This window comes from Microcaecilia unicolor, chromosome 4 (genome assembly GCF_901765095.1).
Source record: "Microcaecilia unicolor chromosome 4, aMicUni1.1, whole genome shotgun sequence".
Taxonomy (NCBI): domain Eukaryota; kingdom Metazoa; phylum Chordata; class Amphibia; order Gymnophiona; family Siphonopidae; genus Microcaecilia; species Microcaecilia unicolor.
In genome coordinates, this window is record NC_044034.1 from 181,601,227 (window position 1) to 181,616,316 (window position 15,090).

A 15,090-nucleotide genomic window follows, 5' to 3' on the forward strand; every position below is an offset into this window, starting at 1 on the left:
TAAGGCCTGGAAGCTTACTGTTGTGCCTGTATCTACATTTTGTCTTACTTATTCAATAAAGATTCTTGTTTAAATAAAAAAAAAAAAAATAGACGTCCATGTTTTATTCGACAATTTGTGAGCTGGGCGTTTTTGTTTTTTAGTGATAATGGAAAATGAAAGCGCCCAGCTCAAAAATGAATAAATCCAAGGCATTTGTTCGTGGGAGGGGCCAGGATTCGTAGTGCACTGGTCCCCCTCACATGCCAGGACACCAACCGGGCACCCTAGGAGACACTTTTACAAAAAAAAAAAAAAAGGTAAAAGAGCTCCCAGATGCATAGCACCCTTCCCTTGTGTGTTGAGCCCCCCAAATCCCCCTCAAAACCCACTGCCCACAAGTCTACACCATTACTATAGCCCTAAGGGGTGAAGGGGGGCACCTACATGTGGGTACAGTGGGTTTGGGGGGGTTGGACGACTAAGCATTAAGCAGCACAATTGTAACAGGTAGGGGGGGATGGGCCTGGGTCCACCTGCCTGAAGTCCACTGCACCCCCTAACAACTGCTCCAGGGACCTGCATAGTGCTGCCAGGGAGGTGGGTATGACATTTGAGGGTGAAAATAAAAAGTTGTGAAACATCATTTTTTGTGGTGGGAGGGGGTTAGTGACCACTGGGGGAGTCAGGGAAGGTCATCCCCGATTCCCTCTGGGGGTAATCTGGTCATTTAGGGCACTTTTTGGGGCCTTATTCGTGAAAAAACAGGGTCCAGGAAAAGTGCCCTAAATTCTAGCTACAAACGCATACTTTTTTTCCATTATCGGCGATTTGTACCTGTCCTCTTCAGGGCACAGACCGTATAAGTCTGCCCAGCACTATCCCCGCCTCCCAACCACCAGCCCCGCCTCCCACCACCAGCTCTGGCACAGACCGTATAAGTTTGCCCAGCACTATCCCCGCCTCCCAACTACTAGTCCCGCCTCCCACCACTGGCTCTGGCACAGACCATATAAGTCTTTTTGTGTATACCCTACCTTGATTTGTACCTGTCCTCTTCAGGGCACAGACCGTACAAGTCTGCCCAGCACTATCCCCGCCTCCCAACCACTAGCCCCGCCTCCCACCACCAGCTCTGGCACAGACCGTATAAGTCTGCCCAGCACTATCCCCTCCTCCCATCCACCAGCCCCGCCTCCCACCACCGGAAATATGTTACCACCTGCTATTTAGGAGGTGTTACTGCGTTAACTCTACATTATCCAGTTACAGCATGCTAATCATAGCTAGTTAATGGAGGAACACCCACTCTCTGCCCATGAGACATCCCCTCTGAAAAATATATTCTTTTAGATCATAACATGCATGCAAACAGGCAAAATACCAAAAAATGCTTTTAACGCATTTCTGCGGTTGCCTGTTTTCATGTGCTAACTGCGCATTAAGGGCTTAATGCCATTCAATAAAAGGGCTACCTACATTTACACACTGGAATGGAGGGAATTTTCTCTTCCCATCTGATCTAGCCTCCCAACTCTCTATTTAGACTGTTAGAGGCTACTCAAAATTGAGCCTTGGGGGTTCTGTTCATAGCCCACAATAAAATTAGTCTTTCAAAGAATATTACTGATTGGTCATTTTCAAATTCTGTTAATGTAATACAAGTATGTACTGGTTTTCTGCTCTTAGTGGGTTAAAGAAAATAAGGATACTTACGATCATTATCATGGATAATTTGGAAGTTTTTTACTGAGGCTTGTGTAACACGACCATGAAAATTTAAAACGTAGGACTGAGTGTCATCATTCCAGACAGGGGTTTTGTTGTGCAGCTCAATGACGCTTTCTGTGTTTTTGTTCTGCCATCTTGCAAGTAAGGTTTCATGCTCCTGCATAAATTACAAATCAGTATTTTATTGCTGTTAAGCAAAAAATCCAATTTACTAGATACACACAATCTGTACAACCAACTGGGGTCTACTGCTGACAGCAACCTCAAGGAAGTAACAGGTGCTGTGAGAAAACGCCATGGCAGCCCAGGCCTTAGCCAGACTGAGCAGCACGAGGAAAGTACTTTTAAATGCAAAATACCTGAGTAAAGACATTTTAACAATATTTTTCAGATAAGATTGAACTTTGAAAATCTGGATGTTGGCCTTAGTGGCATAGCAGCAAACATACAGACTGAAACCTAACTTGCACACCCTGCTGAACCAGTTCTCTGAGCAGGGATGCATTTGAGTTTCTCTTGTAGCAATTTGCATATCTCTGCTGATGCACCCTCACTATAATAAATGTCACCTGTTGTAGTATGCCACTCAGTGATCCTAAAAATTATATATGCATTAAAATGTCATTAAAATAGCCACAAATCTAAAGGAAATGGAAGGCTTAACTTGACAGATGGAATAAGCAGCACTGAAAAATTGATCTGCCAAAGATATTCAAGTTCCCCTCTTGCCTTCCCTGCCAGAGCCCATTTAAATTAATTATTTCTTTAAGCATAATTATAGCAATTTTCAAAGCCATTTATACATGTAAAGAGCAATATGTTCATGTGAACTGGCTGTCTAAAAATTCCTCTGTCCTTAGTACCTCGTTCCACCATATGAGAGAAATTTTATAACCAGGCACCTGATTTAAGAAGGCAAGAAGGTGCCTACATGTTTTTATAAAATACTAGTATAAGTAGCAGAAATTGCATCAACATGCAATGGTCCACACTGCAGGTGTGAACCATTGCACTTTTTTATGGAAGAGGCATTGATACATGTGTTGACTGAAATAGTATATAATCTACACGGGTACTTGTGAACTTGACCCCTGCTCTGCTCAAACTCCAACCCCGTACGTACCAAAATGTCACGGTACATACTTTAAAACTAGTTAGTATTTTATAAGAGCCCATTTACAAGTGTAAATGATTTATAAAATGACCTTACATGTGTACGCTTAGTTACATTTAGAGGAGGTGTTTGTGTTTAAATATTTTATTGGTTTTGTTATAAAGAGAGAATAACAACATGTGACAATGAGAAACAATGTTAAACAATGCAAACTACAGCAAACTGCAAATCTTCAGGTACATTAACAGGGGCACATAGAAGAAAAAGGAAGACGAAAGGGAGGGAAGAAGAAGAAGAAGAAAAAAAGGAGGATTTATTACACACACACAGCAGGAGGAGGTGTTTGTGAGCATATATGCAGATCAGGTGTTGGGAAATAACATGAGGAGTGCATTTTAAAATAGAACTGTGCTGTTACCTACCTACACAAAAAGCTTGGTGGCACTGGCTAGGTGGGAGGAGGGACTTCTCTGCCCTCCTCCCCCCCCCCCCCCCCCCCAACATCTGGATCATCTACAAAAAGAGTACATGGAGAAGTCCACTTAGGGAGTGGAAAAGTGATTGGAGGGGAGTCTCCCTTCACCCACAGTAGGGAAACACCTTGTTGAGGAAAGAGGACATTCTCCTCAGGAGGTAGAGAGGATCATGTGGTGCCTTCCTTTTTTTGGAAGATAAATTAGGGGCTGTGCTTCCTTGCTTTGGGGAAGAGCAAGTGGAGGATTTCCATGAGTCATTATAGCCTGTATTAGGCATTGCATTAACTTGAGACAGCACTTCAGCTCTGCTTTCAGCAAAGCTACAGGTTTAAATGTCCTTTAATACATGGGGTTTTTATTGCAGAATTTTGTGTGAGATAATGCTCATGCTGGAATTGACTGGTAACCCATGCGATCCGCTAGTTTTAACATAGCTTTGTATACTGGCTCTTTTGTGTGCTGCAGACGCTCTGAATCCTTTCTTACCTTACAGATGATAGCGATAAAAACAGCAGATCAAATTGGAAATGTTCCTTCGAAGGTTTATTCACTGAAATTGAAAGTTATAATGCACAACAAAGCCTGACACTGGCCGTGTTTCGCTGATATAAGGACTGTGTCAGGGGCTTATATATAACTACATAATAAAAACAATAAATAGTAAAATAAATGCAATAACAAAATAAACTGAGCAAATGTCAAAAGAGAATAGTATTACATGGATCCTCTCGTTTAGATTGTTGTTTCTTTGGACCTTACAGATGATGGGCCATGCCATGAGGTTTATGTCAGGATTTTGGTCTATTTCCCTCAGTAGTGGTCCCTATTATAACCTGCACTTTCCTGCCCTCACTCTGTCCACCGTAAGTAAATAGAAATGAACTTTTCTAGACCTATACATTACTCAGGCACTGTGACTCACATTACGAGGTCTGATAGAAACTCTTTCATGGTCCATGTTCATTCCAGGGATGATCACACTCATTTTACGAGGTCCTTTAAAACCCAAGACATTTGTTTCCTGAAAGATATATAAAAGAAAATACTCTTAGAATATAAGTCAGCACTGCAAGGAAAATAAATGTCTTTAATGCTTTCCTTCCTAGTGATGAAAAAGTGTAATGTGGTCTTCCAAATATTTATATAATTATCTTTCTTGACGGAGAAGTAGTCTAATGATTACAGCAGCAAGCTAGGAACCAAACCAGGTCAAATTTCACTAGGACCCCGTAAGCTTGTGATCTAGGTAAAGTCACTTAACCCTCCATTATTGTAGAGCCATCCTCTTGGTAAATTCCTTAGTGTAACTCTTAGATTGGCTCCTTTGCACATCTAGCTCAAATGGGCTTGGATCTGGTACCATGATATTTCATTCACAGCTACCTGGAGATTTTTCTCCTGCTTTCTATCTTCTCCCAACATATTTTAGTCCAGTCTCTGCACTGCATCAATACCTCTTCCAGAAGCCTATAATCATGCATCCTTAAATTGGCCATCAGGTGTTACCATTTTAGATGACAGATTCCTTCCCCACTTCAGGACTGACCTACGGAACAGAAGGACCTAGCTGGAAACTGAACTCAGGTCCATCTGCATGCCACTAGACCACTGTACCAGTCCATATTCAATCTTATTCTAATCATCAATTTGGAAATACAGAATGATTTGCTCAATAAAGTAGATAAAATATAGTTCAATGATGTAATCTCTCATGATCTAAAATTTCTGATTTAATAAAGAAAGCAGGTAGGCCCTTTACTCTTTTGCAGAGTCAATGAACTTATTCTTAAAGAACATTTTGCTATAAGGTGTTCCTGGGCAGAAAATCTTTTAGAAACAAGAGTCCAAAGGCTAATTATACTTTTTCCTTTGAATATGAAATACAACCATTCTTCTTCAGCCAAGCTTTCAAACATGCACTGTATTCATTCTCCCACAATAGTGGGAATACCATCATATGATCCACATATTTCTTGCTTTCAAGAAGTTACAGATACAAAACTCTAGCCAAGAAATATCATGGATGCAGAAAAATAAGTAGTTTAAAGGGGTTATTTTAGATGCATATCTACATGTAAATAGTGGTATTTACACATGTAGATTGTATACATGAGTAAAGAGTAATTTCACAAAGCTGCTGTTGACCCAGATCCACACCATGCAGAGATTTCAATAGGGTGTGGCGGGGGTATGGTTCAATTTTGCCTTGGGTTTGACAAAAATCAACATGTGTACGCCTCATTTTACATTTTACAAAATTCAATTACTACATGGATAGGTGTTTAAACTAGAGGAAGGGGTTGGAAGATGGAATAAAATAATTTCAGGAAGTCATCACTAGCAAACACATTACTACTACTACTACTTGACATTTCTATAGCGCTACTACGGTTACGCAGCGCTGTACAATTTAACAATTTAATTTAACATTAAAGTACTGGTTAAAAAAAAGAAACATGATTTCAACAAAACAAAAAGTTTATAAAATAACAGTTTTTAAAATACAAGTAGACCATCTAAATACTGGTGGAAGGTTATAAGCACAAATGCTTATTGTCTAGGCAATAAAATTCCTGAGGGAATCCACCAGAGAAGGGGTAATGTTGGATTTAATACTCAGGAATGGAGAAAGTGTGTCTAATGCTGTTGTTCCCAAACCTGTCCTGGGGAACCTCCAGCCAGTCAGGTTTTCAGGCTATCCACAATGAATATTCATGAGGGCTCATGAATATTCATTGTGCATAGCCTGAAAACCTGACTGGCTGGGGGTTCCCCCAGGACAGGTTTGGGAACCACTGGTCTAATGTCTGGGTGGGTGGCCAACTTTGAGGTAATGATCACTGTATAGTATGGTTTGACATAAGAGTTAAAGTGGAGTCTAGACTAGTCATACCAAAGTCGAAGTCCTGGATTTCAAAAATGCAGACCAGCAAAATGGAGAAGTACTTGCAGGAGGAGATGACAGGGTGGGAGGAAATAAGGAAAGTAGATAGGCAGTGGGCTAAACAGAAAGAGGCTATAATAAGAGCAACATATCTTTATGTAAGGAATATAAGTAAAAGCAAGCAGAAAAGGAAACCTATGTGGCTGCAAAAATAAAGGAAAAAGGTATTCACAAAATACAGAATTACAGACATCCCATCTGCAGACAAACTTGCTAAGTATTTCAATGAAAAAATTGCAAACCTACGCAACACACTACCTCAGGACAACACTGACATCGAAAACTTCCTTAACGAGTTGGACCCAACCACTGGAGAATACCCGGCTGACCGAACCTGTTTAAAATTCGCCCTCCTTACCATCGATGCAGTTGCACAGGCGATCAGTAGGTTCTCCACCACTCACTGTAAACTAGATACCTGTCCCAACTACCTAATGAAATCCACCCCTGACCGCTTCATAGCAGACCTCACATTCCACCTAAACTACATGCTTCAGCAAGGTCTCTTCCCTAAGGAAAATGGCAATATCCTACTCACTCCGATACCAATAGACACCAAGAAAAAAAAACAAATGAAATCACTAACTACCGTCCGGTAGCATCCATTCCGTTGTCAGTCAAACTGATGGAAAACATGGTAGCCAAACAACTTACAGATTATATAAACAAATTCTCAATATTACACAAATCACAGACAGGTTTTTGCCCCCTCCACAGCACAGAAACAGTACTATTCACTCTCCTAGCCAAATTCAAGCAGGAAATAGCAATAGGCAAAAACATTCTCCTCCTCCAATTCGACATGTCTAGTGCATTCGACATGGTAAAACCATAATATATTAATAAGATTACTAGATAAGTTCGGGATTAGTGGAAACATACTTAGCTGGATCTAGGGTTTCCTAACCACAAGAACATATCAAGTAAATCAAACTCAAACATATCATCACCGTGGAAAGCAGACTGCAGAGTACCACAAGGATCACCGCTATCACCGATCCTCTTCAACCTAATGATGACCCCACTAGCCAAATCCTTATCCAACCATAAGTATTGCCATACTGGGAAAGACCAAAGGTCTATCAAGCCCAGCATCCTGTTTCCAACAGTGGCCAATCCAGGTCACAAATACCTGGCAAGATCCCAAAAATGTACAAAACATTTTATACTACTTATCTCAGAAATAGTGGATTTTCCCCAAGTCCATTTAATAACGGTCTATGGACTTTTCCTTTAGGAAGCCATCTCAACCTTTTTAAAACTCCGCTAAGCTAACTGCCTTTACCACATTCTCTGGCAACGAATTCCAGAGTTTAATTACACGTTGAGTGAAGAAACATTTTCTCCGATTTGTTTTAAATTTACTACATTGTAGCTTCATCGCATGCCACCTAGTCGTAGCATTTTTGGAAAGCGTGAATAGACGCTTCACATCTACCCGTTCAACTCCACTCATTATTTTATAGACCTCTATAATATCTCCCCTCATCCGCCTTTTCTCCAAGCTGAAGAGCCCTAGCTGCTTTAGCCTTTCCTCATAGGGAAGCTGCCCCATCCCCTTTATCATTTTCATCGCCCTTCTCTGCACCTTTACTAATTTCACTATATCTTTTTTGAGATCCGGCGACCAGAATTGAACACAATATTCGAAGTGCGGTCGCACCATGGAGCGATACAAAAGCATTATAACATCCTCATTTTTGTTTTCCATTCCTTTCCTAATAATACCTAACATTCTATTTGCTTTCTTAGCCGCAGCAGCACACTGAGCAGAAGGTTTCAACGTATCATCAACAACGACACCTAGATCCCTTTCTTGGTCCGTGACTCCTAACGTGGAACCTTGCATGACGTAGCTATAATTCGGGTTCCTCTTTCCCACATGCATCACTTTGCACTTGCTCACATTAAACGTCATCAGCCATTTAGACGCCCATCTCCCAGTCTCGTAAGGTCCTCTTATAATTTTTCACAATCCTCCCGTGATTTAACGACTTTGAATAACTTTGTGTCATCAGCAAATTTAATTACCTCACTAGTTACTCCCATCTCTAGGTCATTTATAATCTATGCAGACAATGTCACAAAATTCATTCCTTACAAATCTAAACTGACAGAAATCACCAACGAAATCAAGATCAGTTTGAACATCATGGACTCTTGGGCAAATGCATTTCAACTAAAATTAAACAAAGAAAAAACACACTGTCTCATCCTCTCATCCCTACACAGTGCAGATAACCCCACAATTTATCAACACCCCAGATTACACCCTCCCTATTTCAGACAGCCTGAAAATCCTTGGCGTTACAATGGACCGCAACTTAACATTACAGAGCCAAGTGACATCCACAACAAAGAAAATGTTCCACTCAATATTGAAACTCAAACGCGTGAAACAATTCTTCCCGAGGGAAACATTTTGCAACCTGATACAATCAATGGTCCTAAGCAGTGCTTTTTTTGTAGAAAAAAAGGTGCCAGTACTCATTATGGGCGGGGTCACCACATATGGCTCCACCCCTATGATAGCCACACCCACATTAACCACACCCCCTATACCAGCCATGGCGCATATAAACAGACATCATTGAAAATATTATAGTACTATAGGAGAAAAAAATAACGTGATTTTTTTTCATGATAAATAATCTCTGTAAGCTCTTACAGCTCCAGTATACCCAGTGCAAAATAAGACAGCCAATGTAAATTCTCAAATTGGACATATTACAAACACTAAAATGAAAATAAAATGATTTTTTTCTACCTTTGTTGTCTGGTGACTGTTTTTCTTTCCATATTGGTCCCAGTCTGTGATTCTGCTTTCCTTTGTTTTCGCTTAACTCTTCTGTGCCATTTGTCATTTTTGTCTCCTTTTTCTTTGCTTTCTTCAATATTTTTCAGGCTCTCTCTCTGTCCAGATTTAATTCATTCTTACTATCCATTCTTTAATTTCCTTCATCTACCTGTGGCTTTTCATCTTTTCCTCACCCTTGTTCTCCCCATGCCCCTTCCTCTTATTCTCCAGTCTTTCTCTATTCCCCTTTTCCATCCAGCAGCTCTGCTTTCTCTCCCCATCCTTCCAGTGTCTCCCCTATTTCTTTCTGCATTCTTCCATCCAGCGTCTTCCCTCTTTCTCTCCCCATCCTTCCGTTTTCCCTCTCTCTCTCCCCATCCTTCCATCTGTTTTTCCCCCTCTCTCCCCCCATCCTTCCATCTGTTTTCCCTCTCTCTCCCCATCCTTCCATCTGTTTTTCCCTCTCTCCCCAATCCTTCCATCTGTGTTTTCCCTCTCTCTCCCCATCCTTCCATCTGTTTTCCCCTCTCCCCAATCCTTCCTTCTGTTTTTTCCCCTCGCTCCCCAATCCTTCCATCTGTTTTTCCCTCTCTCTCCCCATCCTTCCCTCTGTTGGTTTCCCTCTCTCTCCCCAATCCTTCCCTCTGTTGGTTTCCCTCTCTCCCCAATCCTTCCCTCTGTTGGTTTCCCTCTCTCCCCAATCCTTCCCTCTGTTGGTTTCCCTCTTTCCCTCTCTCCCCAATCCTTCCCTCTGTTGGTTTCCCTCTCTCCCCAATCCTTCCCTCTGTTGGTTTCCCTCTTTCCCTCTCTCCCCAATCCTTCCCTCTGTTGGTTTCCCTCTTTCCCTCTCTCCCCAATCCTTCCCTCTGTTGGTTTCCCTCTTTCTCTCTCTCCCCAATCCTTCCCTCTGTTGGTTTCCCTCTCTCCCCAATCCTTCCCTCTGTTGGTTTCCCTCTTTCCCTCTCTCCCCAATCCTTCCCTCTGTTGGTTTCCCTCTCTCCCCAATCCTTCCCTCTGTTGGTTTCCCTCTTTCTCTCTCTCCCCAATCCTTCCCTCTGTTGGTTTCCCTCTTTCCCTCTCTCCCCAATCCTTCCCTCTGTTGGTTTCCCTCTTTCTCTCTCTCCCCAATCTTTCCCTCTGTTGGTTTCCCTCTTTCTCTCCCCAATCCTTCCCCCCCTCCCCGCGACACTCCGGGTGAGTCCTGCACTTAGTTGTTTTTTTTAAGACTCAGAACGTGCGAACGATGCAGCCGGCAGCGATTGAAAGAGGCTATCTGGGCTGGCGTCTGCATCGGAGCTTCCCTCACCCTCTGCGAGTCCCACCTTCATTGTTACAACTTCCTGTTTTGTGGGACTCGCAGAGGGTGAGGGAAGCTCTGATGCAGACGCCAGCCCAGACAGCCTCTTTCAATCGCTGCCAGCTGCATCGTTCGCGCGTTCTGAGTCTTTAAAAAAAAAAACTAAGTGCAGGACTCACCCGGAGTGTCGGGGGGGGGGGGCGGGCAAAAAAAGGTGCCGGTACGCCGTACCGTTGCGTACCGGCACAAAAAAAGCACTGGTCCTAAGCCATGTAGACTACTGCAATGGAATTTATGCGGGATGCAAAGAACAAACCTTAAAGAAACTTCAGACCGCTCAAAACACGGCAGCTAAGCTAATCTTTGGAAAAACACGATTTAAAAGTGCAAAACCCCTTCGCGAAAAACTACACTGGCTCCCAATCAAAGAACACATTGCTTTCAAAATCTGCATTCTGGTTCACAAAATTATCTACGGTGAAGCTCCGGGATACATGACAGACTTGATCAACCTACCAAGTAGAAACACATCCAAATCAACATGAACGTACCTAAATCTACACTACACAAGCTGCAAAGGACTCAAATACAAATCAACTTACGCGTCCAGTTTTTCCTACATAAGCACACAACTGTGGAATGCATTACCAAAAGCCTTGAAAACTACGAATGACCACCTAAACTTCCACAAAACACTAAAAACTAACCTGTTTAAAAAGGCATACCCTACCTATCCAACATAAATGCCTGATCTTTGCAACACAACAAAACTAAAGAACGTAATGGACATAACACAACTGTTCCGTTGTACAAATCCCTAGCGTGGCTGTGCCACATGAACTTTATCTTACCACAACATCACTTTGTATTTGTTTACACCGGAGTCTGTAACGCCTCTCCGGTACAATGTAAACCACATTGAGCCTACAGATAGGTGGGAAAATGTGGGATATAAATGAAACAAATAAATAAAATAAAATAAATAAGATCCAGACCACAGAAGTGCCAAAAGATTAGAAAAAGGATTATATGGCTGCCCTTCATAAAAGCAATAACAGAGAAGAGGTGGGAAACTACAGAGTGGCGACCCTTACCTTGGTGGTAGGAAAGGTAATAGAGATGCACAGAAGAAAAGGATAGTCAACTTTCTATAATCCGGTGTTATAAAATCTGAGGCAACATGGCTTGACCACAGGCAAATGATGTCACACAAATCTGACTGATTTCTTTGACTGCTTGATAAAAATTAGATTGAGAGCATGGCTGGATGTGTTCTACTTAGATTTCAGTAAAGCCTTTGATACTGTTCCTCAAAGCAGGCTCAGGAATAAAGTAAGCAGCTTGAGGATGGGACCTAAGATGGTAAACTGAATCAGAAATTGGTTGACTTATAGGTGACAGAAGGTGGTGGTAAATGGAATTCAATCAAAAGAAAGAAAGGCAAGTAGTGGAGTACCTCTAGGATCCATTCTGGGGATGATTCTGTTCAATATATTTGTGAGTGATATTGCCGAAGGATTAGAAGGAAAAGTATACCTTTCTGAAGATGACAGGAAGATTGGCAAAAGACCCAGAGGAAGTGCAAAGCATAAGAAGTGATCTACAAATATTAGAAGCTTTGGCTAATACTTGGTATTTAAGTTATAATGTAAAGAAATGTAGGATGGTGTGTTTGGAGTGCTGAAATCCAAACAAGCTGTATGCAATAGGAGGTGAGAGGCTGATGTCCAGAGACCAGGAAGAGACCTTAGGGTAACAGTGCCTGAGGATTTCAAGCTGGTGAAACAATGTGATAAGATGGTGCACATAAGCACATACAAGAACATAAGCACCGCCATACTGGGAAAAGACCAAGGGTCCATCAAGCCCAGCATCCCGTCTCCGACAGCGGCCAATCCAGACCAAAAAAATATATATATATATATTTTTTTTTTCTTAAACAACCATTCTAATTAGTTAACAATCTTTATTCAAAATACTATAAAAAAATCACCAATTATTCACTTGGCATAAAAACAAACATACACATACCTCAATCATTCTCAATTCTCTATCACTCACATACATCCCTCATGCTCACATATTCTCAATACAATCATGCTCACATATTCTCAATACCTCGGATGAGCTCTGTAATTTTGTTTTTAATAATAGCCTCTACCATTTTCCCCGGCACCGACGTCAGACTCATCCAGGTGCAAAGCCAGAGAACAGCCCGACACTCTCTCCAAGAAGCAGGCTACTGCCACCTGCACCCAAAGCAAATTAGAGGCCAGGCCCTTCTGCAACCCATCCTGCAGAAAGAAATCAATCGCTGAGGAACAGACGCCCGCAAAGGAGACCAAGTGTGGGCCGCAATCATGCCTCAAAAAATCTTCTACACCTGAGAATACGCGGTCAAAGTGGACCGCATAAAAGCTCACAATAGAGCAGTAATCACTGTATCCGAAGAACTCTGTTCTTCAGAGTCAACCTCTCAAAAAACCTAGGCCTTAAGACCAAAGCAAGAGGGATCCTCCACTCAGTAACGGAACCTGAAGGCACAGCCCGGAGTTGAGCGGAATTCAAAACAGAGGCACCACCAGGAGCCACACCAGATCCACATACCAAGGGCTCCAAGGCCAATCCAGGGCTACCAGAATGGCTCGACCCTGGTGGTGAGCAATCCCAAAAGAACTCTGCCGCAGAGAGGCCACGGAGGAAACATTATTAAAGAACATCCTCCGACTAAAGAAGCAGCTGAACAAGCAGCCCTACCGAATTGCCCTCTTTCTGATGACAAAAGAAAGAAAGCACCTCGGCGTCCAGCCGGGACACCATCAGATCTACCTCCGGAGCTCTCTACCTGAGGCCAAACTGAAGCACTACTGGTGCGGAATAACCATTCCGCCGAGATCATAAGACGGCAGAAAGAGAGCTCGCAAAAAGAAAAGCCCACAAAGTGGGCTGCGGAGAAATGGAAAAACAAGGTCTTCTGCCCCCTCCATGGGGGTGACATGCCCTGGTGGCCAGGGACGACTCTGAGTTCCACTCTGTCAAAGAAAAAGCCACCGCTGTCGTGTTCTCCGATGGCACAAGCACCGCCTGGCCCGCAACAAGTCCTGGAAGGCTAGAAGACGAACAGCACCAAAAAGAGGTCCAATTGGGAGATCGGCCACACCATCTCCCATATCATCCACCGCCTTGGAGGCGGAAGGAGGCGGCAAAGGGCTCTACAGCCCATACGACTTACATCCATGACCACCACCATCCACTTGCGTAGGTGCCAAAGCATCCCCTCCACAGGGAGGAATTACAGAGCCACCAGATCATGCACAGCTGTGCCGAGAACAGCCATGGAAGACAGAACTGACACTCCTGGGACACAGGACACTATCTGCTGAGAAGCGACAGCTGTAGATGTCGCATGTGAGCATAGCCCACAGCACTACCTCCAAAGTAGCCGCCACAGAGCCCAAGACATGAACGCACTACCAGGCTCGAGGACTCGGTGCCCCGAGCAGACTGCGCACCTGAGTGTGAAGTTAGATCCTCCAGTCCTCAGTCAAGAAAAAATTATATCAGAGCTGTCTGGGACGGGACAAGGTGGCTCATTTGAACGGTGACCACCCAGCCCAAGGATTCCAACAGCGAGACCTGGGAAACTACTCTCGGTACTAGTCTAGAGCAGGGTGCACTCTGATTCTGTCCTTGCGAAGAATGCCTCAACACTACCAAACCTAGGAAAAGGTGCATGCAGCTGTAGCCATGCCGAAAGGCAAAGCCTGGAACTGAACATGCGTGTCCAGAACAGCCAACCAGAGAAATTGCAGATGAGGGGGTCAAACAGGAAAGAGCAGAAACGCTTCCTAGGGGAGAAGTGCTGGGAAGAATGCTAAATTGAAGTAGCTTTGCAATATAGCTAACTGTCCAATACAAAGAAAAAAATGCAAAAGTGCAATAAAAGTCTTAGAGACACTGCAACATACAACTAGCTAGAGGTGCCACACATACAGTGGAAGTAAGAAGTGATATGAAAGTTTGACCAGTGTCAGAGTGCAGAACTAGAACAGCAGAGCTGCTGTGGGAAACCACCACAGCTAACTTTTGGCACTGTAACATAGTGTAAGCTGTCCCAGCTATGCAATGAATGGCTTGTGAAGGCAAGCAATATGGGAGAGTGAAGTAAAATATGCTCCATATGAAAAAGAGGCGAGGGCCACAGCTTCTAATATGAACTTCAAACCAGTCTTAAACCTATGAACTTCAGTTTGAAAGCCAGTCATCTTCCAGAAAAAACTATTTGCTGAAACTACTGCACCTGGAGATAATGCCCCAAGACAGCTACTGAGGTTCCATGGTTACCATGGAGACCAGAGCACTAGCCCCAGAAAACAACAAAATGTAACATTTCTCACATAAACATGGAGCCAAAGGCACTAAACCTAGAAACTCCCTTAAAGGTGCAGAAAAAAAATAATAAAGAAAACCTACAGCACCTGGACCTGGTATTCCCAGGCAGTCTCCCATCCAAGTAGAATCCAAGCCCAACCCTGCTAAGCTTCCAATTTCAGAGGGGATCAGGCACACTCAGGGTGGTGTACCCATAGGCAATACCTATACTGCCAATATAAAGAGTTCCACAAAGGATGAGAGAAACTTTCAGGGTGTTTAATCAACTGCCCTCAGAGAAAAAAATGAGGAAACCGAAAAGTCTGTAAATAAAATACAAAATAGGCCCTTTCAGAGGGCCAACACACATGTAGCCCTGCT

At 43.0% G+C, this 15,090-nt stretch overlaps 1 protein-coding gene across 1 annotated transcript in view; it reads right to left on the minus strand.

The window, feature by feature from the left end:
* TUB (TUB bipartite transcription factor) overlaps nucleotides 1–15,090 on the minus strand; it is a 193,205-nt gene that overhangs the window by 27,131 nt on the left and 150,984 nt on the right. Inside the window, exons 10-11 of the mRNA XM_030202442.1 lie at nucleotides 4,223–4,321; nucleotides 1,696–1,867 (exon numbers count right to left, since the gene is read on the minus strand). Of these exons, the coding sequence (XP_030058302.1) occupies nucleotides 1,696–1,867; nucleotides 4,223–4,321 (271 nt within the window). The remainder of the gene's footprint in view (nucleotides 1–1,695; nucleotides 1,868–4,222; nucleotides 4,322–15,090) is intronic.